Source organism: Acipenser ruthenus, chromosome 16 (genome assembly GCF_902713425.1).
Source record: "Acipenser ruthenus chromosome 16, fAciRut3.2 maternal haplotype, whole genome shotgun sequence".
Classification (NCBI taxonomy): Eukaryota; Metazoa; Chordata; class Actinopteri; order Acipenseriformes; family Acipenseridae; genus Acipenser; species Acipenser ruthenus.
Window position 1 is genome coordinate 16610875 of NC_081204.1, and position 23813 is coordinate 16634687.

The 23813-nt window shown below is 42.6% G+C and overlaps 1 protein-coding gene across 1 annotated transcript; it reads right to left on the reverse strand.

Moving 5' to 3' along the window:
* Positions 1-6047: 6047 nt before the first annotated feature.
* LOC117411896 (deoxyribonuclease gamma-like) lies at positions 6048-17303 on the reverse strand. The gene is made up of 8 exons (XM_034019726.3): positions 17108-17303; positions 16695-16783; positions 14901-14993; positions 12950-13062; positions 11571-11683; positions 9892-10049; positions 8592-8688; positions 6048-6809 (listed from the first exon to the last, which is right to left on the reverse strand). The coding sequence occupies exons 1-8, from the start codon at positions 17237-17239 to the stop codon at positions 6696-6698; spliced, it is 909 nt and encodes a 302-aa protein (XP_033875617.3). The 5' UTR covers positions 17240-17303; the 3' UTR covers positions 6048-6695.
* Between the last annotated feature and the right edge of the window lie 6510 nt (positions 17304-23813).

Below are 23813 nucleotides of genomic sequence, written 5' to 3' on the forward strand. Positions count from 1 at the left end.
TAGCAAGATTCATTTTTGGAATTACTGACTTTATGATGCCTTGTTAAGCATCTTACCTCACTGTCAGGCAATATACAAGACTTCATACTGCATCGTTTAAAATTGCAAAACTGCCAGCACCACATATTATTTTACACTGGATTGTTTCAGTGACTGTGTAATTGTGTGTGTGTGTGTGTGTGTGTGTGTGTGTGTGTGTGTGCGCGCCTCTGTTTCTGTGGAGGTGACTGTGTAATTGTGTGTGTGTGCCTCTGTTTCTGTGTGGGTGACTGTGTAATTGGGTGTGCGTGTGTGTGTGCCTCTGTTTCTGTGTGTGGGTGACTGTGTAATTGTGTGTGTGTGCCTCTGTGTCTGTGTGTGGGTGACTGTAATTGTGTGTGTGTGCCTCTGTTTCTGTGTGGGTGACTGTGTAATTGTGTGTGTGTGTGTGTGCCTCTGTTTCTGTGTGTGTGTGCCTCTGTTTCTGTGTGGGTGACTGTGTAATTGGGTGTGTGTGTGTGCCTCTGTTTCTGTGTGTGGGTGACTGTAATTGTGTGGGTGTGTGTGTGCCTCTGTTTCTGTGTGTCAGTGACTGTAATTGTGTGTGTGTGCGCGCCTCTGTTTCTGTGTGTGGGTGACTGTGTAATTCTGTGGGTGTGTGGGTGACTGTAATTGTGTGTGTGCCTCTGTTTCTGTGTGTGGGTGACTGCATAATTGTGTGTGTGTGTGTGTGCGCCTCTGTTTTTGTGTGTGGGTGACTGTTATTGTGTGTGTGTGTGTGTGCACCTCTGTTTCTGTGTGTGGGTGACTGTGTAATTGTGTGTGTGTGTGTGCCTCTGTTTCTGTGTGGGTGACTGTGTAATTGTGTGTGTGCCTCTGTTTCTGTGTGTGGGTGACTGTGTAATTGTGTGTGTGTGTGTGCCTCTTTTTCTGTGTGTGGGTGACTGTGTAATTGTGTGTGTGTGCACCTCTGTTTCTGTGTGTGGGTGACTGTAATTGTGTGTGTGTGTGTGCCTCTGTTTCTGTGTGGGTGACTGTGTAATTGTGTGTGTGCCTCTGTTTCTGTGTGTGGGTGACTGTGTAATTGTGTGTGTGTGTGCGCCTCTGTTTCTGTGTAGGTGACTGTGTAATTGTGTGTGTGTGCTTCTGTTTCTGTGTGTGGGTGACTGTGTAATTGTGTGGGTGTGTGTGTGCCTCTGTTTCTGTGTGGGTGACTGTGTAATTGTGTGTGTGATTGTGTGTAACTGTGCATGTGGGTGCCTCTGTTTCTGTGTGTGATTGTGTGTAACTATGCATGTGGGTGCCTCTGTTTCTGTGTGTGATTGTGTGTAACTGTGCATGTGGGTGCCTCTGTTTCTGTGTGTGATTGTGTGTAACTGTGCATGTGGGTGCCTCTGTTTCTATGTGTGATTGTGTGTAACTGTGCGTGTGGGTGCCTCTGTTTCTATGTGTGATTGTGTGTAACTGTGCATGTGGGTGCCTCTGTTTCTGTGTGTGATTGTGTGTAACTGTGCATGTGGGTGAGCACATTGTGTTTATAAAAACACTATTAGTCACCAAGCAACTGTAAAGTACACATTGAAAGATGAAGGATCCGATTCTTATTTAACCCTTTTAACAGATTGTATAAATAATGAACACGTGTGTAATACTATCATCCCAAATGGATTAATCAGGAAGTAACAACATGCAGGAATACACTGAATAGTGCGGATTGAACCCAGTCCTAAGCTCCAGAGCCCCACAGTAATGTTACTTTACTGTTTGTACAGTACTATCCCACGTTGCAGTTCTAGTTTGAGAAATCATTGTACATGTCATAAAAACGATATTATACCTCTAAAAGCACATAGAAAACTTAGTAACACCTGAGGCTGTCGTAGGGTCTGCTATGTAACAGGCTTTTTGTGATCCACAAAATGAATAATTAACATATGTACTAGCTGACTGTTTAATAATGTACAAACGGCTTGCTTGCTACACTGTGCTGATGTCATCTGTTTGATATAGTTAGTAGGTTATTAACCCTATAATTTAAGTTTCCCTTGTTCTGTAAAGGGGGCTCTCACACAGTGTATACAGTGGCTCTCAAAAGTATTCACCCCCTTTGGACTTTTCCACATTTTATTGTGTTACAACATGGAATCAGAATGGATTTAATTAGGAGTTTTTGCTACTGATCAACACAAAAAAGCCCATAATGTCAAAGTGAAAAATAAAATCTACAAATTGTTCTAAATTAATTACAAATATAAAACAAAAAATAATTGATTGCATAAGTATTCACCCCCTTTGCTATGACACACCTAAATAAGCTCTGGTGCAACCAATTATCTTTAGAAGTCACATAATTAGTTGAATGGAGTCCACCTGTGTGCAATTAAGGTGTTTCACATGATTTCAGGTTAAATACACCTGTCTCTGGGAGGTCCCACAGTTGGTTAGTACATTGCCTAACAAAAACTACATCATGAAGACGAAGGAACATTCAAAGCAAATCCGGAATAAGGTTCTTCAAAAGCACCAGTCAGGGGTAGGATATAAGAACATTTCCAAGGCATTGAATATCCCCCGGAGCACAGTAAAGTCCATTATTAAGAAATGGAGAGAATATGGCACAACTGTGAATCTGTCTAGAACAGGCAGTCCTCAAAAACAGTATCCGGGTGAGAAGGGCACTAGTCAGGGAGGCCACCAAGAGGCCTATGGCAGCTCTAAAGGAGTTACAGTCTTCCACGGCTGAGCTGGGAGACACTGTGCATACGGCAACAATAGCCCGGGTGCTTCACAAAACTGGCCTTTATGGGAGAGTGGCAAAAAGAAAGCCATTGTTGAAAAAAACTCACATCAAATCTCAGCTAGAGTTTGCCAGAAGGCATGTGGGAGACTCTGAGACCAAGTGGAAGAAGATTCTATGGTCTGATGAGACCAAAATAGAGCTTTTTGGCCTCAACGCTAAGCGCTATGTTTGGCGCAAGCCTAACACCGCACATCATCCTGAGAACATTATCCCTACCGTGAAGCATGGTGGTGGCAGCATCATGCTATTGGGATGCTTCTCTGCGTCAGGGCCTGGAAAGCTTGTGAAGATAGAGGGCAAAATGGATGCAGCAAAGTACAGAGAAATCCTGGAGGAAAACCTGCTGAAGTCTGCAAGAGACCTGGGACTTGGGAGAAGATTCATCTTCCAGCAGGACAATGACCCCAAACATACAGCCAAAGCCACACTGGAGTGGCTTAAAAACAAAAAGGTCAATGTCCTGGAGTGGCCCAGTCAAAGCCCGGACCTCAATCCAATTGGGAATATGTGGAAATAGTTGAAAATTGCTGTTCACCAAAGGTCCCCATCCAACTTGACGGAGCTTGAGCAATTTTGCAAAGAAGAATGGGCAAAAATTACAGTGTCCAGATGTGCAAAGCTGGTAGAGACTTATCCAAATAGACTCATGGCTGTAATTGCTGCCAAAGGTGCCTCTACCAAATATTGACTCAAGGGGGTGAATACTTATGCAATCAATTATTTTCTGTTTTGTATTTGTAATTAATTTAGAACAATTTGTAGATTTTATTTTTCACTTTGACATTATGGACTTTTTTGTGTTGATCAGTGGCAAAAACTCTTAATTAAATCAATTTTGATTCCATGCTGTAACACAATAAAATGTGGAAAAGTCCAAGGGGGTGAATACTTTTGAGAGCCACTGTATCAGTTCTCTTAGGAACAGCACCATTTTTCTGTATAACACCGCTATCCAAGGCCCTCTTGTGGCCAGCTATGTGTAGTGCAGTGCCAGCTGGTTCCTGAAAGATGTCATGCAAGTGGATGAAGAACTATGTGAACTGGGTACAAAATGGAAGACTAAGAAACTACAAGCTTCCACTAAGAATGTATTTTACAGCACTTATTACTCTTCCTTAAATGCGCTTTACTTGCTCTTATCTGTCCCCTATTTTACTGCATTTAATCCTGTACTTTAGATTACTGTAATCTGTCACAAGTGTTATTTAATCTGTAGTATTTTGTATTAAATTATATCCTGATGTAACTATCACTGACACTGTTATCTGCTCTGTTATTGAATCGTATTTTGTCATATACTTGTACTTGCTAGAACCGAAGTCATTGTATTTTATCTTGCTCCTAATTGTATTATTTCTTGTACTGTGATTCTTGAAATGTATTTTTGTTTACGACTGTAAGTCGCTCTGGATAAGGGCGTCTGCTAAGAAATAAGTAATAACAATAATAATAATAAAAATGCCATATTGTATTTGCGAGAACCTCCTTCTCTGTAGTTTCTCCTGGTTAACTACATCAGGGCAGAAATGGCTTCCCTTCAGCACCCAGAACTCAAAGGGACAGCAGATACACACTTGTACTTTTAATATAACGCTGTGCTTTTACTGAAAACAAGAGGATTGTAAAATGTACCCGTCTACTTAAATATGATGCACTTTATCCTTAAAAATGGCACCGTTTTGTACACTTACTTATGGTATTTTGTTACAATTAATTAATTTAGCAAGGTTTACATGCATCTAGACAGCAAATAATTGATGGAACAGCATGTGGTTTGTATGCACTGTACATTATTATCAGCTAAACTCTGTGCAGTAGCTATAGTATTTGTATAGCCTGGGAACGTGGAATTGCAGCCTCTCTTGAGGAGACTGCTCCCGATGTGTCCCATCAACGCACCTTGGTTAATGCAGATGGACAGCCTGTTGAGATTCTCCTAAAGCAGAGGTTCCCAAACTGTGGTACGCGTACCCCCAAGGTGTACGCGAGACGTGTTTAGGGGGTACGCGTGACAAATTGTGTGATGGCGTACATTTTTTTTTAGTTTTTTTTTTTTTGCATTTTCATAAGACTTGTCATACTCACACAAAACTTTAAAACGCATGGGAAATTCCTTTCAATTTCTGCTGTGAAATGGAGAAACAAACAGAGAGCCGTGCAAGACAATCTCGCGGGCAGCGGGACACTTGGGATCAACGCTGTGGTGTGCTCGTTTTGCAAACCTCCAAGTGGTAACAATGAGAACAAAGATACACAGGGACAGTGACGTACAGAACTCTCACCACCAATAACTGCACAGCGCGAATTAAATGTATTATATTTATGACGTATGTTTTTAGTTTTTTATTAATTACATTTTTTTGGTGGTTATGATGAGCTATTTTCGATTTTTATGTAAATCGTTTTTTCAGAGCTTTCGATTTTTATGTACTGTATGGAATTGTTGTTTTCTGTTACTGTACTTTACAAAATGCTTGTTTTTTTTCTGTCACAAAGTAGTAACTGTACAGTACCACACTTTGTACCTTCTTTCCTTTGTTGTCTTCCACAACGAAATCCTTGTGGTCACGGACACATTCTTCTTGGTTTTTTGTGTTTAGGCATTTGTTTTACATTTCGCCACAATTTGCAATTCTGTTTTAAATCCTACGTATCTTAACTGTAATATAGCTTTAAATCCCGCGAACAATAACTAATCAATACAAGTTAGGAAAAGGTAGTTTGTCTTTGTTTTTTATGTATTAGGTTTTTGAGTTATGTGAATTGAGTATATTTCCAGTGTTTTTCTGGTGTTCATTATACACAGATTTTTTTTTTTTTTTTTTTTGTATCGGGTGTTTTATCGGTTAAACCCTAAAATCAGAAGCTGTAATTATATTATTATAGTCATTTATATTGTAAGTATATTATTGTGTATGTGTATAAATCTGTGTATTATGAAAGTATATATTAAAAACAACATGAACATATAAATCTGAATGCTAGGGGTACGCAGAAAGGTGATAGGTCTGGAAGGGGGTACGCGGCAATCAAAAGTTTGGGAACCTCTGACCTAAAGGAACAGACCTCTAATTAAACCAGGGCTGGCACACAGGGTGCAATTTTCAATGCTAACAACAGTGATCTTTATCACAGTGTTGTTTGTTTTGCAATTTGGTGCTTTTTCAAAGCTGTTATAAGGCCAGCAGTGCCATCATTAGAACTGAATCCCACTGCTAGTATCTGAAGCATGTTTGCATTCATACACAATAACTCCCAGAATACCATAACGGGTTTATCAACAGCTTTATTAATGTTTATTAGTATAGCCACACTGGCACTGCTGGCTACATACAGTTGCTGGTGTTGTAACATTGGAGTATACACAGGTAGTACAAGCTTCCTGCCAGAAGGACACAGCTTGAACTACTCAGAATATCAGAGCATGACAGCTTTCATTCAAAGGAGTCCAGACACAGTGAATCATCAAGTGGTGTCGTCCCGTTCAAACAACAGGAGCTCTACAGGTCTTCTGCAGGACTCCAGTAAGAGGGATCATGTGAGACGCTGTGAAAGCGGCGGCGCTGAGCTGAACACCTGCCTGCTAACCATGTGAAGTATTAGATCACTATTGGGTTGTTAAAGAGAATAACAACGTTTCACAAATGGATTTTCTTACTTCTTATTAACTAACAATATGATCACTGATCCCCATTTCTTCTGTTGAAGGTTTTTTTTTGCATGTAACTCAATTTGGAGTCTGCAAATATCTGAAATAACGCTGTGGATGAGAAGTTGCTGTGAGTTCCTGATACCGCATCACTTCATGTGTTGTAGTTCAAAACCGCCCCCTGTTGGCCTTGTGTGGGATATACACTGTTAGTAATTGAATGCTGATGGCTGAGTGGCTGGTTAATAATTGCACAGTGCACTGTGTTCACTTGCTTGCGCTGTGTTTTGTCTTGTTAACCGAAGATTTGAGCCATGTGAGGAAACCCCTAGCTGGCTTCAGATCCACTGCCACAGGGAAATGATCGCTGACCGCCAGCCCCTGTGTGAGAAGAGCAAGCTGGTTAATAAAGATGTACAGTGTGTGAACAGAGCCTGTCTGTACAGTGTGTGAACAGAGCCTGTCTGTACAGTGTGTGAACAGAGCCTGTCTGTACAGTGTGTAAACACAGCCTGTCTGTACAGTGTGTGAACACAGCCTGGCCTGTCTGTACAGTGTGTGAACAGAGCCTGTCTGTACAGTGTGTGAACAGAGCCTGTCTGTACAGTGTGTGAACAGAGCCTGTCTGTACAGTGTGTAAACACAGCCTGTCTGTACAGTGTGTGAACACAGCCTGGCCTGTCTGTACAGTGTGTGAACAGAGCCTGTCTGTACAGTGTGTGAACAGAGCCTGTCTGTACAGTGTGTGAACATTGCCTGTCTGTACAGTGTGTAAACACAGCCTGTCTGTACAGTGTGTGAACACAGCCTGGCCTGTCTGTACAGTGTGTGAACAGAGCCTGTCTGTACAGTGTGTGAACACAGCCTGTCTGTACAGTGTGTGAACACAGCCTGTCTGTACAGTGTGTGAACAGAGCCTGTCTGTACAGTGTGTGAACAGAGCCTGTCTGTACAGTGTGTGAACAGAGCCTGTCTGTACAGTGTGTAAACACAGCCTGTCTGTACAGTGTGTGAACACAGCCTGTCTGTAAAGTGTGTAAACACAGCCTGTCTGTACAGTGTGTGAACAGAGCCTGTCTGTACAGTGTGTGAACAGAGCCTGTCTGTACAGTGTGTGAACAGAGCCTGTCTGTACAGTGTGTGAACAGAGCCTGTCTGTACAGTGTGTAAACACAGCCTGTCTGTACAGTGTGTGAACACAGCCTGGCCTGTCTGTACAGTGTGTGAACAGAGCCTGTCTGTACAGTGTGTGAACAGAGCCTGTCTGTACAGTGTGTGAACACAGCCTGGCCTGTCTGTACAGTGTGTGAACACAGCCTGTCTGTACAGTGTGTGAACAGAGCCTGTCTGTACAGTGTGTGAACAGAGCCTGTCTGTACAGTGTGTAAACACAGCCTGTCTGTACAGTGTGTGAACACAGCCTGGCCTGTCTGTACATTGTGTGAACAGAGCCTGTCTGTACAGTGTGTGAACAGAGCCTGTCTGTACAGTGTGTAAACACAGCCTGTCTGTACAGTGTGTGAACACAGCCTGGCCTGTCTGTACAGTGTGTGAACACAGCCTGTCCTGTCTGTACAATGTGTGAACACAGCATGTCCTGTCTGTACAGTGTGTGAACACAGCCTGTCCTGTCTGTACAGTGTGTGAACACAGCCTGTCCTGTCTGTACAGTGTGTGAACACAGCCTGTCCTGTCTGTACAGTGTGTGAACACAGCCTGTCCTGTCTGTACAGTGTGTGAACACAGCCTGTCCTGTCTGTACAGTGTGTGAACAGAGCCTGTCTGTACAGTGTGTGAACAGAGCATGTCTGTACAGTGTGTGAACAGAGCATGTCTGTACAGTGTGTAAACACAGCCTGGCCTGTCTGTACAGTGTGTGAACACAGCCTGTCTGTACAGTGTGTGAACACAGCCTGTCTGTACAGTGTGTGAACACAGCCTGTCTGTACAGTGTGTGAACACAGCCTGTCCTGTCTGTACAGTGTGTGAACACAGCCTGGCCTGTCTGTACATCCATAAGTTGACACACTCCCCCATGCGCTGCTGTGGACACGCTGAGCATGTACAGAACCCTGTGTGTACAGAAAGGGTTAAAGGACATGCTCTTTTTTTGTGGTATTTTTTTCAGAAATCTAGAAGTGCACTAGTAAGGGATAAGATTACCTGCTCCTCAGTTAGCCCATAGGCAGTTTGAAAATTAAATATCTCCACTGACTCCCTGTCGATGGCTTTGCTGATTGCTTCTCCGTGGATGACGATCCTGTTGACACAGAACAAAGTGAGCTTCAGTGTTACCATGAGCGAGAAAATCACAGGGTCATGCTAACATCCAGGAGTCATTGAAGGGGTGTGAAAATCACAGGGTCATGCTAACATCCAGGAGTCATTGAAGGGGTGTGAAAATCACAGGGTCATGCTAACATTCAGGAGTCATTGCTTGAGTGTGAAAATCACAGGGTCATGCTAACATTCAGGAGTCATTGAAGGGGTGTGAAAATCACAGGGTCATGCTAACATTCAGGAGTCATTGAAGGGGTGTGAAAATCACAGGGTCATGCTAACATTCAGGAGTCATTGAAGGGGTGTGAAAATCACAGGGTCATGCTAACATTCAGGAGTCATTGAACATGTATGAAAATGAGATGCTAAGGACCTATCTGCCTGTTCCCTGGAGCATCTCAGAGGTCAATTAGATGCTAAGGACCTATCTGCATGTTCCCTGGAGCACCTCAGAGGTCAATGAGATGCTAAGGACCTATCTGCATGATCCCTGGAGTATCTTAGAGGTCAATGAGATGCTAAGGACCTATCTGCATGTTCCCTGGAGCATCTCAGAGGTCAATGAGATGCTAAGGACCTATCTGCATGTTCCCTGGAGTATCTCAGAGGTCAATGGGATGCTAAGGACCTATCTGCGAGTTCCCTGGAGCATCTTGCTGCGGAGGAGTAAAGTTGCCCTTATGAATTTGTGCATGTTTCAAGATGCACAGGACATTTCCCTTTCGTACATATCTCGCAATTTGGCGCATGCACAACTCTTAGTACACAGGCCCCAGAGTGTCTAAATTGGGGAGTAAATTACTCAATGACCCAAAATCTTATCTGGAGCATTGGTGCCACTGTAGCAATGTAGCATTGCACTTGAAATGTGGCTAAGCAACCTGGCATCAGTTATATGGGACAAACTGAATAACGTATATAGCTGGGACTCAAAGATGTTCTCCCTGGATAACAGAGGACAAGCTGACCAAGCTTTAACAGGTTCATCTCTATACATATATTTATAAAGAGCAGGAAATGAGCGGGTATGTGCTCACACCGGCAAGAAACTACATATACAGCATGCAAGGCTTGCATCACCTGCAATTCCAAGATTGAGAAACTTTTGGCCATAGCTGTACAGCCAGAGAAGAGGCGCCACGTGGCCTGATTAAGGTTCTGGTGTGAAGGACAGTGTGTCTACCTGTCGTAGGCGCAGTGTGTGGATTCTCTCACTGAAGTGTCACTCTGATCACTGATGAGCCACTCGAAGCGCAGGTCACTTCTCACACGAATGCTTTTCCATTGTTTTTTAGGAACATAGCCACAGGCAGCGTTGAAATCCCCCATGAAAATGAAATTCTAGAACAGAAAACAAGCCAATCAGAATCATTTAACGCTATTTTTACCAGCCTGGTATTCACCAATCACATTAGTCTGTATGTTGTATGAGTTCTACAGTATTACATGTGGTAGAGTTCTATAGTATTACATGTGGTAGAGTTCTACAGTATTACATGTGGTAGAGTTCTATAGTATTACATGTGGTAGAGTTCTACAGTATTACATGTGGTAGCGTTCTACAGTATTACATTGGTAGAGTTCTACAGTATTACATGTGGTATGAGTTCTATAGTATTACATGTGGTAGAGTTCTACAGTATTACATGTGGTAGAGTTCTACAGTATTACATGTGGTAGAGTTCTATAGTATTACATGTGGTAGAGTTCTACAGTATTACATGTGGTAGAGTTCTACAGTATTACATGTGGTAGAGTTCTACAGTATTACATGTGGTAGAGTTCTACAGTATTACATGTGGTAGAGTTCTACAGTATTACATGTGGTATGAGTTCTATAGTATTACATGTGGTAGAGTTCTACAGTATTACATGTGGTATGAGTTCTATAGTATTACATGTGGTAGAGTTCTATAGTATTACATGTGGTAGAGTTCTACAGTATTACATGTGGTATGAGTTCTATAGTATTACATGTGGTAGAGTTCTACAGTATTACATGTGGTATGAGTTCTACAGTATTAAAGATGCCTATTAGGTGGTGATGATGACTATGGTTTGGTTTTGTAAACAGTTCTGCTGTTACTGTGCAATGGGTTTGGTTTTGTAAACAGTTCTGCTGTTACTGTGCAATGGGTTTGGTTTTGTAAATAGTTCTGCAGTTACTGTGCAATGGGTTTATTCAGATGTGGGAATGATGTACAGTACAGTTCTTATCAGTTTGATGAATGGTCACGTATCTGTTTAAAGTGCATTGATGAATGGTCACGTATCTGTTTAAAGTGCATTGATGAATGGTCACGTATCTATTTAAAGTGCATTGATGAATGGTCACGTATCTATTTAAAGTGCATTGATGAATGGTCATGTATCTATTTAAAGTGCATTGATGAATGGTCACGTATCTATTTAAAGTGCATTGATGAATGGTCACGTATCTATTTAAAGTGCATTGATGAATGGTCACGTATCTGTTTAAAGTGCATTGATGAATGGTCACGTATCTGTTTAAAGTGCATTGATGAATGGTCACGTATCTATTTAAAGTGCATTGATGAATGGTCATGTATCTATTTAAAGTGCATTGATGAATGGTCACGTATCTATTTAAAGTGCATTGATGAATGGTCACGTATCTATTTAAAGTGCATTGATGAATGGTCACGTATCTATTTAAAGTGCATTGATGAATGGTCACGTATCTATTTAAAGTGCATTGATGAATGGTCACGTATCTGTTTAAAGTGCTGCCATGGTGGCCGTACACTCTATTGACATTGCTGACATTATTAATGGGTTTGGCTGTTAATTGATCTGCATTTTTCAGAAATATTGACCAAAGAAAAGAAAAGCATATCTGACCTCAGATTTCCACCTCTGTTTCACATCCATGTAAACGTCGTAGAGTTCATCTATTTCTCGTACAGAGTTCTCAGGGGTTGTGTGTAGAGGGATTATTGTGAATTCTTGTATAGCTTTGAAAGAAAAAAAAAGAAATCTGAGAAATGTGCAGAGCATACCTGAACCCCTAGAGGGAGCTCTGTGGTCACTTCTCATGTGCAGAGCTTCCCTGAACCACTAGAGGGAGCTCTGTGGTATCTTCTCATGTGCAGAGCTTCCCTGAACCCCTAGAGGGAGCTCTGTGGTCACTTCTCGTGTGCAGAGCTTCCCTGAACCCCTAGAGGGAGCTCTGTGGTCACTTCTCATGTGAAGAGCTTCCCTGAACCACTAGAGGGAGCTCTGTGGTCACTTCTCATGTGCAGAGCTTCCCTGAACCCCTAGAGGGAGCTCTGTGGTCACTTCTCATGTGCAGAGCTTCCCTGAACCCCTAGAGGGAGCTCTGTGGTCACTTCTCATGTGCAGAGCTTCCCTGAACCACTAGAGGGAGCTCTGTGGTCACTTCTCATGTGCAGAGCTTCCCTGAACCCCTAGAGGGAGCTTTGTGGTCACTTCTCATGTGCAGAGCATCCTTGAACCCCTAGAGGGAGCTATGTGGTCACTTCTCTCATCTGTGAAAACTCTCTGGTGATGATTATCCTCAAGCAGACCTCTGCAGCCTCTCCGCATGTTATGAGAGCTGTAAAAACTCCACAAATAACAAACAGCTAAAGCATGGAAGCACTTGAAATCGAGGGGAATGTTTACCACCACAATCTGGATCCCCACATAGTTCCACAACAAACATCAGAATAAGGAACTATGTTAGATAAAACAAGCTGGCTTCGTCACAGTTCAAAATATCCACAGGTTTCATGAATGAAACTGAATGTCTCCACTGGCTTTCCTGTGCAGGCTTCCTGGATTCAGTTGCATGAGATAGCACAGGCCTGCAGCACAGCCAACACTAACACGGTCCCCTTCAAGATAACCCTCCATCAAAGACACTGTGATTACATTAGAACACTTTGTAATTACAATGTATTGAATATGAAGGAAACATTCCGGTAACACTTTACAATAAACACTTTACACTCTGTGTGTGGTTACATAGTTATTAAATAGCACTGCTTTGTAATGAAACATGTTGCTGTATTGTAACTGTGCAGCATCTGTGTAGGTAGCTAGACAATGCAAGTGTTACCACATTTCCACAATCAGTCATGTTGAGCAGTGTTATGGGGGATTGAAAGCAATGGCTGAAAAATAGAGATGCAGTCTGGTATCTGTTAAACACACACACCTTTAAAAAACGTGTCTCTGACAATTGCAAGTAATATGAGACAGTAAAAAGAAGACTGTACCTGTTTTTGGAGACTTGAACCAGACTACAAAGGGTTCTCTGGAAAAGACATCCTCGTCTCCTCTTTGCTGGTCTGGGTACTGATACAGCGCTTTCACTGACACAAGCTTCTGCCTTGAACAAGAAAAAGAGGAGTCACACTGACAAGGCAGAAAGAGGAGGAGTCACACTGACACGACATAAAGAGGAAGAGTCACACTGACACGACATAAAGAGGAGTCACACTGACACGACATAAAGAGGAGGAGTCACACCGACACGACATAAAGAGGAGGAGTCACACCGACACGACATAAAGAGGAGGAGTCACACCGACACGACATAAAGAGGAGTCACACTGACACGACATAAAGAGGAGGAGTCACACTGACATGGCATAAAGAGGAGGAGTCACACTGACACAACATAAAGATGAGTCACACTGACATGACATAAAGAGGAGGAGTCACACCGACACGACATAAAGAGGAGGAGTCACACCGACACGACATAAAGAGGAGTCACACCGACACGACATAAAGAGGAGGAGTCACACTGACACGACATAAAGAGGAGGAGTCACACCGACACGACATAAAGAGGAGGAGTCACACTGACACGACATAAAGAGGAGGAGTCACACTGACATGACATAAAGAGGAGGAGTCACACCGACACGACATAAAGAGGAGGAGTCACACCGACACGACATAAAGAGGAGTCACACCGACACGACATAAAGAGGAGGAGTCACACCGACACGACATAAAGAGGAGGAGTCACACTGACACGACATAAAGAGGAGGAGTCACACCGACACGACATAAAGAGGAGGAGTCACACCGACACGACATAAAGAGGAGGAGTCACACTGACACGACATAAAGAGGAGGAGTCACACCGACATGACATAAAGAGGAGGAGTCACACCAACACAACATAAAGAGGAGGAGTCACACCGACACGACATAAAGAGGAAGAGTCACACTGACACGACATAAAGAGGAGGAGTCACACCGACACGACATAAAGAGGAGGAGTCACACTGACACAACATAAAGAGGAGGAGTTACACAGACACGACATAAAGAGGAGGAGTCACACCGACACGACATAAAGAGGAGGAGTCACACCGACACGACATAAAGAGGAGGAGTCACACTGACACGACATAAAGAGGAGGAGTCACACCGACACGACATAAAGAGGAGGAGTCACACTGACACGACATAAAGAGGAGGAGTTACGCAGACACAACATAAAGAGGAGGAGTCACACTGACACGACATAAAGAGGAGGAGGCACACCAACACAACATAAAGAGGAGGAGTCACACCGACACGACATAAAGAGGAGGAGTCACACCGACACGACATAAAGAGGAGGAGTCACACCGACACGACATAAAGAGGAGGAGTCACACCGACACGACATAAAGAGGAGGAGTCACACCGACACGACATAAAGAGGAGGAGTCACACCGACACGACATAAAGAGGAGGAGTTACACAGACACGACATAAAGAGGAGGAGTCACACTGACATGACATAAAGAGGAGTCACACCGACACGACATAAAGAGGAGTCACACCGACACGACATAAAGAGGAGGAGTCACACCGACACGACATAAAGAGGAGGAGTCACACCGACACGACATAAAGAGGAGGAGTTACACAGACACGACATAAAGAGGAGGAGTCACACTGACATGACATAAAGAGGAGTCACACCGACACGACATAAAGAGGAGTCACACCGACACGACATAAAGAGGAGGAGTCACACCGACACGACATAAAGAGGAGGAGGAGTCACACTGACATGGTCCTCAGAAACCTGGCCTCTTCCAGTCCATTGAATTGCAGGGCTTGATTTCAATAGGTTTCGTGATTATTACATGTATAATGAAGAGAGTGCTTGCTCTTTTATGTAAGCCTTATAATGGAATATACTTTCAGAATGCACAGTACCTGTAGATAAATGCATATTGTTCTTTGTACGTCTTTCTTCCCAGCCTGTCACTGATGGTGAAGCCATACTCCTCCTTTCTGCTGTTAAACTGACTGCAGAAAAAACAACATCATTCCAATAACCCCAGTGATGATACACTCACACTCTGAAGAGCAGGGGTTCAATCAGGGCTCAGTCATTCCAATAATCCCAGTGATGACACACTCACACTCTGAAGAGCAGGGGTTCAATCAGGGCTCCGTCATTCTAATAACCCCAGTGATGATACACTCACACTCTGAAGAGCAGGGGTTCAATCAGGGCTCAGTCATTCCAATAATCCCAGTGATGACACACTCACACTCTGAAGAGCAGGGGTTCAATCAGGGCTCAGTCATTCCAATAATCCCAGTGATGACACACTCACACTCTGAAGAGCAGGGGTTCAATCAGGGCTCAGTCATTCCAATAATCCCAGTGATGACACACTCACACTCTGAAGAGCAGGGGTTCAATCAGGGCTCCGTCATTCTAATAACCCCAGTGATGATACACTCACACTCTGAAGAGCAGGGGTTCAATCAGGGCTCAGTCATTCCAATAATCCCAGTGATGACACACTCACACTCTGAAGAGCAGGGGTTCAATCAGGGCTCAGTCATTCCAATAATCCCAGTGATGACACACTCACACTCTGAAGAGCAGGGGTTCAATCAGGGCTCAGTCATTCCAATAATCCCAGTGATGACACACTCACACTCTGAAGAGCAGGGGTTCAATCAGGGCTCCGTCATTCTAATAACCCCAGTGATGATACACTCACACTCTGAAGAGCAGAGGTTCAATCAGGGCTCAGTCATTCCAATAATCCCAGTGATCACACACTCACACTCTGAAGAGCAGGGGTTCAATCAGGGCTCAGTCATTCCAATAATCCCAATGATGACACACTTACACTCTGAAGAGCAGGGGTTCAATCAGGGCTCAGTCATTCCAATAATCCCAGTGATGACACACTCACACTCTGAAGAGCAGGGGTTCAATCAGGGCTCCGTCATTCCAATAATCCCAGTGATGACACACTCACACTCTGAAGAGCAGGGGTTCAATCAGGGCTCAGTCATTCCAATAATCCCAGTGATGACACACTCACACTCTGAAGAGCAGGGGTTCAATCAGGGCTCAGTCATTCCAATAATCCCAGTGATGACACACTCACACTCTGAAGAGCAGGGGTTCAATCAGGGCTCAGTCATTCCAATAATCCCAGTGATCACACACTCACACTCTGAAGAGCAGGGGTTCAATCAGGGCTCAGTCATTCCAATAATCCCAGTGATGACACACTCACACTCTGAAGAGCAGGGGTTCAATCAGGGTTCAGTCATTCCAATAACCCGTGATGACACACTCACACTCTGAAGAGCAGGGGTTCAATCAGGGTTCTAATCAGGGGGTCTAATTAGTTCTAATCAGGGGTCCTTATAAATTCTAATTAGTTCTAGTCAAGGGCTAATTATTAAGTTTATTTTATTAGGTTCAGTGAAAAAAAAAGTTGAATCAGGTTTTATTTCAACAGGAGAATCAGACAGAAACAAACAAGTTGCTAACAAATAAAACAGCGAGACAACAGCATTAATGGGGGTCTTTCAGGGTAATAACTTATTGTTTACACCATCTCTGCTTGAAATGATTTAAAACCATTCCACTGAGGGATAGAAAGCTGTCATTTGGGATAGTAGATGGCCAGGAGCTCATGTTAAGATGGTAAAAGACAGCAGTGTGCTTGGGATGAGAACCCTTGCAATAGTTACCTGTTCAGCTGAGTCATTAGGCGAGGCAAAGCTCTGCTGTGGGAATCCTTGATTTCCATTATCAACATGACATCACAGCGAGAAATGATCTGAAAAGACATGTCGTACCAGGCCCATGTTGGTACCATGACTGTGTTTCACCATGTTGTTCCACAGCACTTTTAATGAGGAACTTTAGAGTAGTATTTGATTTCCTAATAAAAGATCCTTATTTGAAATAATGGCACCCAAGCAATAATTATTCCAAAATTCTGGTGTAGACCAGTGAACACTGGGAGTCCGCTACTGGTGCCCAAGCTGTACACATCAATACAGTTACATGAGTATGCATTCAACATAGAAGACAGGTCCTGAACAAGCCACCTGAATTCATACAGATTAGGAAACTGAAGCTTTTATAGAAGTACTCTTACCTTCACAATCACATCCATGATTTCTGGCTTGGCTGTTTTTGCTTCTCCAAAAGACCTGATGTTGAAGGAACAGATTTTAAGGGCTGAAGCCCCAGTAAAAGTGAGGACCAACAGAATGGAGTGGAGCAGCATGCTGGAGGACTGTGTGTGAGAGCTGAGGCTGAGTTCTGTCCTGTTTAAGAGTACTGTATGCTCAATAGTTGCTTAATCTGTTGTGTAAGTTGCTGCAGATCCCCTTCCTAACTGTACTTTCCTGTTTATCAAGTTTAGGAAAAACAATAAATCACTTGTGGCGTGGGAAGCAGTTTCGAGTTCCTGTCTCATCAAAATGTACTACACTGTATGTTAAACCTTGGAAAGGTCCATCAAAGACAGGAATGAATTCCCTGGCACAGCTCTAAATACAAAATTACAGCCATCAGTAACACCCTACACCCGCTGCACTGAGCAAGCAAAGAGGCTGCAAAATCATTCTCAGTCTAGTTCACGATTCTGAGTAGTGGTGAGGGCTCTGGACTCTTGACCGGAGGGTCGTGGGTTCGATCCCAGGTGGAGGACACTACTGCTGCACCCTTGAGCAAGGTACTTTACCTAGATTGCTCCAGTAAAAACCCAACTGTATAAATGGGTAATTGTATGTAAAAATAATGTGATATTTTGTAACAATTGTAAGTCGCCCTGGATAAGGGCGTCTGCTAAGAAATAAATAATAATAATAATAAATAATAATAAAGGACTGTATTCTTTAAAGGACTGTATTCTTTTACACTGTCAATGTAAACACAATCAGTTATAGGCCTATACTGTAGTGGTTTGTGGTGCTGGGGATGAGGCATTTTTATTGCCTGTTTTACTCCACCAAGACAATATGGTATCCCTGAAAGTATCCAGTCATAAGTCTGAGCCGACCACCAAAAACCCTTCAACTGCCTGGATTGAGAAGAAACCCCATGGTTCCTGATTGAACCATGCAGACACTGCAAATATATACACACAATGTGACACATGCACTGCAACACACACACTGTAACACACACTGTGACACATGCACTGTGACACACAAACTGTAACACACACTGTGACACATGCACTGCAACACACACACTGTGGCACATACACTGCAACACACACTGTGACACATACACTGCAACACACACTGTAACACACACTGTGACACATGCACTGTAACACACACACTGTAACACACACTATGACACATGCACTGCAACACACACACTGTGACACATGCACTGCAACACACACACTGTGACACTTCGAAGAAATCTGTAATACTTTTTTTTATTATTATGCATATTCTCTCCTGAATATAAAATGGAGTTTGGCATAATTTCAGCTGACTCAATCACTCAACCTTGACACTAAATGTCTTTTGCAGCTGGCTTCATTGTCTTTGCAATCTTATCAGTAATAGCAGAGTTACTGGGAGAACGTTCACTCTGTACAAAGGGCTTGCCTTGGCACAGACTGCACTAATTTCCTTTGCACTGCGCGGTTCCAGTGAAATACAGTATGCCAGATCAACACACAGTATGAAATTATTTCTTAGCAGACGCCCTTATCCAGGGCGACTTACAATTGTTACAAGATATCACATTAGACATTATTTCACATTATACAGATATCACATTATTTTTACATACAATTCCCAATATACAGTTGGGTTTTTACTGGAGCAATCTAGGTAAAGTACCTTGCTCAACTGGGGATTGAACCCACAACCCTCTGGGTCAAGAGTCCAGAGCCCTAACCACTACTCCACACTGCTGCCCTAAATGCATAGTTCCGCGTTTTCTGAGTTTATTTTACATATATTAAAATAGGGATAGCATCGGTACAAAATACTTTTTAATTGAAACATCGGTAAAAATCGGCGGAAAAAAATCTGAGAAAAAAAACACTTTTGGAATATGATGAGTAGCATTTCTACTTTCTGATAATGTTCCTGGCATGTATGATGAAGCAGAATCTGTGCAAGTCAAAGCCACATTTTCCCAAGTTAGGTGGTACTTTGCGAACGTTTGGGCAGTCGCTGTGCTGACAGAAATAGTTTATACAGAAGGTATGAACAGGACATCAGCACAAAACAAGCCAGGTTTATTTACCTTAAAATCATAAAAATAAAAGAAAATGCATCACCATTTTCTGTCAAATATTTGTGTTAGGCAGTGTTTAACTGATGAACAGACAGCACTGTTGTACAAAGTCACCACTACACCTCTGCAATAAACAGTGGCTGTCCAGCAAAGCACAGCGCTCTGACAAACTCATAAACAGTCATTCTGTATGGAGCGCTATTTGTGCCAAAACTATCCAGCCGTTAGTTTGTCAATTTGTTTGTCAAATAGTGAATTTGTCAATTTGTCCAGCAATTTGTCCATAAAGGTGTCAATTCATACAGTAATTCATAATGTTCTTAAGAATTAATGTATGAATTGAAAGTACTTTCATATGTTCTTATAAACGTATTTGTTAATTCATCTATTCATTAATTAATTTGTCAATTCATTAATACGAAAGGCTGTACGGACCTGCAAATTTCCAATCAACCAGACAAACTTCCCAACAAACAGACAAACTTCCAACTGTCAATCTCGCACTGTGCGGAAAACACTGCAACCTTTCTAGCCAATGAGAGCACACACTAATATTTTAACCAATGAAAATCCAGCCTCACTCAAAACTCCTTCAGCCAATAATATTTAGAAGGGCGTTTCAAAAGATATTCTATTTAACAAGATACTCGACTCCGCTGATTTTCAATGGAGACTTCTGTCTCGCTGCGCGCAAAGCATTGTGGTATATAGAGTTAGGCAAAAAAAATGATATGGAGAATTAATGCAGACGTAGGAAATGACCCTCTCAATCAGAGCCGTGTACCTCTCCTCTCTCCGTCTCTCCTCAGCCTCCCGTCTGCTGTCCAGCTGCTCCAGCAGTGCCATCCCTCTTCTGACAACCATGTGTGGCAAAGTGGTGAGTGGATACAAGTGAGCGCAGTGCAGAGCGGATACAAAACAGACAGACAATGATTTCCAGGTGCAAGGGTGTTTATTGATTATACAATGTCCAGAGCCTTAGGGCAAACGTCTGTAAATAATAAACGATGGACGTAATACAACGCCATGTATCACTCCGTTTGTTATCCTCGGGTTTGATCCGAAACCATAAAACACAGTCCAGATTCTTTCCTCACCCACACGTAACACAGAACACAAACACAGTGTTTATTTAGTGCATGACACTAGTGCTCGTGGTAAAATGACAGTACGTTGTGAAACAGGGAAGTGCTGGTGTCTGGGGTTGTTGCTGGCCTGCGGCTGGAGCTCCGGATAGTGTTTTGTAGTCTTTTGAAACAAACAAAAAAAAACCAGTTTACTTCAGACAATGAACAAAGCACAACACTCATGTTTCAATCCCAGGTTCTCCTTTTAGGTTTGTTCTAACCATTTACAAAGGAACAGATCACTTATGCTATGACCCCTATTTATACCCTCTCTCATGACCCCTAGGTTAACGAGCACATCTGCTCCTCCAATCCTCGGATGCCACGCCGTTTACCCTTCCTAAATGACCGACTTCCACGTACCCTAAGGAATAAATTGTCATGCCATTTAGTTAAGGGGACTCTTCCTTTTACACAGTGCCCTCACAGGTCGAGAGGGAGATCTAACACCAAGAATCATTCGATCTCTGTCACAGTGGCCTGCGACAATTAAGCTTTTTAATGAGAAATGTGTTCATTAATGACCTCATCGACTCAATTTCAAAGCTAACGGATTGATTTAATTAACACATTTCATTTGAAAATCACTTGCTACTAAAGCTCTCGTTACTATACCATGAGTTTGATACAATAACACTGCCCTCCGCCCAGAAAACAACACTCATCAGCCCAGAAAACAACACTCAACTGCCCTCGACTTATTTCAATGCAGAAATTCACAATCAATGGAAATGGGCATGTCATTTTTAACAAGTAAAACTAAAAATGAATGATTGAATCCGAATGAAATGTTTTGTCCGTTGGGACTGTATAACACTGCAGTTGTACACACAATAAAAGTGGATTGTTTTTTAATTTTGTAAAAGTGTTTCATTATATTTCGTCCACCAAACGACAATTCACTTTGAAATAGCTGTTTTATAAGCGGTATTGTGGAGGTGTTTGTCCCACGGTGGCCCCTTGCAAAGCTTGATTCAGGGGCCCCTATTTCCTATCCTTACCAGTAATACTACAAACTATGACTTTCAAACAGCGCAAAAATGACATTTTTTAAATGTATTGCATTTTACTACAGAGATCACAAAAAAACACACTCCTAGAGACAGTTAGAAATGAACCTTTTGTGTTTTCACAGCGGCAAAATCTGCAATTGTAGCTGAATAATCCTGTTTTAAGCAAATGTGGTGCCCGATCGATATCTGCTCTAGTTCAGTCAAACCTCCCTGTGACATTGTAGAAAATAAAGACATTGTTTTTATTAATTTCATGTTTAGGCAAGAAAAGCTTCTCTCCCCTGACGCTTGTGACTGGCACTGTCAAAAGCAGACGCAAGGCATAGGAGGCTGTGTGGTCCAGTGGTTAAAGAAAGGGGCTTGTAATTAGGAGGTCCCCGGTTTAAAGCCCACCTCAGCCACTGACTCATTGTGTGACCCTGAGCAAGTCACTTAACCTCCTTGTGTTCTGTCTTTCGGTTGAGACGTAGTTGTAAATGACTCGTAAGTGACTGTGCATAGTTCACACACCCTAGTCTCTGTAAGTCGCCTTGGATAAAAATGTCTGCTAAATAAACAAATAGTAAAGGCAATACTGAGGTTAGGATGCAGGTCCAGCAAATATCCCTTGTAGATATAGTCGTGGCAGCAGTGTGGAGTAGTGGTTAGGGCTCTGGACTCCTGACCGGAGGGTTGTGGGTTCAATCCCCAGTGAGGACACTGCTGTTGTACCCTTGAGCAAGGTACTTTACCTAGATTGCTCCAGTAAAAACCCAACTGTATAAATGGGTAATTGTATGTAAAATAATGTGATATCTGTATAATGTGAAATAATGTATAATGTGATATCCTGTAACAATTGTAAGTCGCCCTGGATAAGGGCGTCTGCTAAGAAATAAATAATAATAATAATAATAATAGTCGAGCCTCTCAAGTGGCGTGGACGATACACTGCGCATTTTATTATTATTATTATTTATTTCTTAGCAGACGCCCTTATCCAGGGCGACTTACAATCGTAAACAAAAATACATTTCAAGGATCACAGTACAAGTAATAATACAATTAAGAGCAAGATAAATACAATGACTTTGGTGCATTTGTGTTCATTTCCTTCCAGGTTCATTCAAACACGTTTGAGATGCTATGCATGTATTCCCTGCAAGTTTGCAGCACTGATGGCAACTTTGCTTGCAGCGTGTCGAAATGAATTCATTTTTAAATGTCTTAGCGTTTTTAGCTTAAATCGCGGGTAGCATGATCATGCAACACATATGGACATGAACTTGTGCACGGCTTTAAATCCCTAGAACACGTGCTGGTTCAGTTTATGGCTTGTGGCATAAAGATAAAAAGAACAGTAAAATGGCTAAGAAGTCATTCATTCTGGTGCAGACAAGATAAATATAAGTTTTCTAATAGTAACTGAGCCATGACAACAGGGACCCCATGCAATTGCATGGACTGCGTGTGCCTAAAACCACTTTGGGCCGTGTGGCTCCCATGAAATATAGATTCTTCTGGGTTAGGGTTACACACCACCCAAGCCTGCATGTTGCAACACTCCTGCTACATGTGCGTTCTACCTGGAAGTGATGACAGATTCAACAGAGTTAAATCAACCAAGTTTTATTCATCCAACCCATACCACTACAGAGCATAACACAGGTCAGGGAATCCTCATGCAAGCTGGAGAGACAGTACGGTGGTACACACAAGGGCAAACAATAACAAGGGTTAGCGTCCGGAACAGAACAGAACAGTCCACTTGTCCTTCGGAGCCGATAGAAAGTCCAATCACTCTGTCCCATCATGCCCCGCTCTGGCCATATGTTAATTAAGTCCCAGTGTGCAGTTCCTGCGGCATGCTGATGAAGGTTCTGTCTGCCACCAGATGGCAGCAGCACGCTGGGACAAGGGGACGCGCTGCCTGTTTGCTACAAAATATTTCATGGGAACCGCACGGGCCGTCGTGGTCGATACCAAATTACAGTGCCTTGCGAAAGTATTCGGCCCCCTTGAACTTTGCGACCTTTTGCCACATTTCAGGCTTCAAACATAAAGATATGAAACTGTAATTTTTTGTGAAGAATCAACAATAAGTGGGACACAATCATGAAGTGGAACGAAATTTATTGGATATTTCAAACTTTTTTAACAAATAAAAAACTGAAAAATTGGGCGTGCAAAATTATTCAGCCCCCTTAAGTTAATACTTTGTAGCGCCACCTTTTGCTGCGATTACAGCTGTAAGTCGCTTGGGGTATGTCTCTATCAGTTTTGCACATCGAGAGACTGAAATTTTTGCCCATTCCTCCTTGCAAAACAGCTCGAGCTCAGTGAGGTTGGATGGAGAGCATTTGTGAACAGCAGTTTTCAGTTCTTTCCACAGATTCTCGATTGGATTCAGGTCTGGACTTTGACTTGGCCATTCTAACACCTGGATATGTTTATTTGTGAACCATTCCATTGT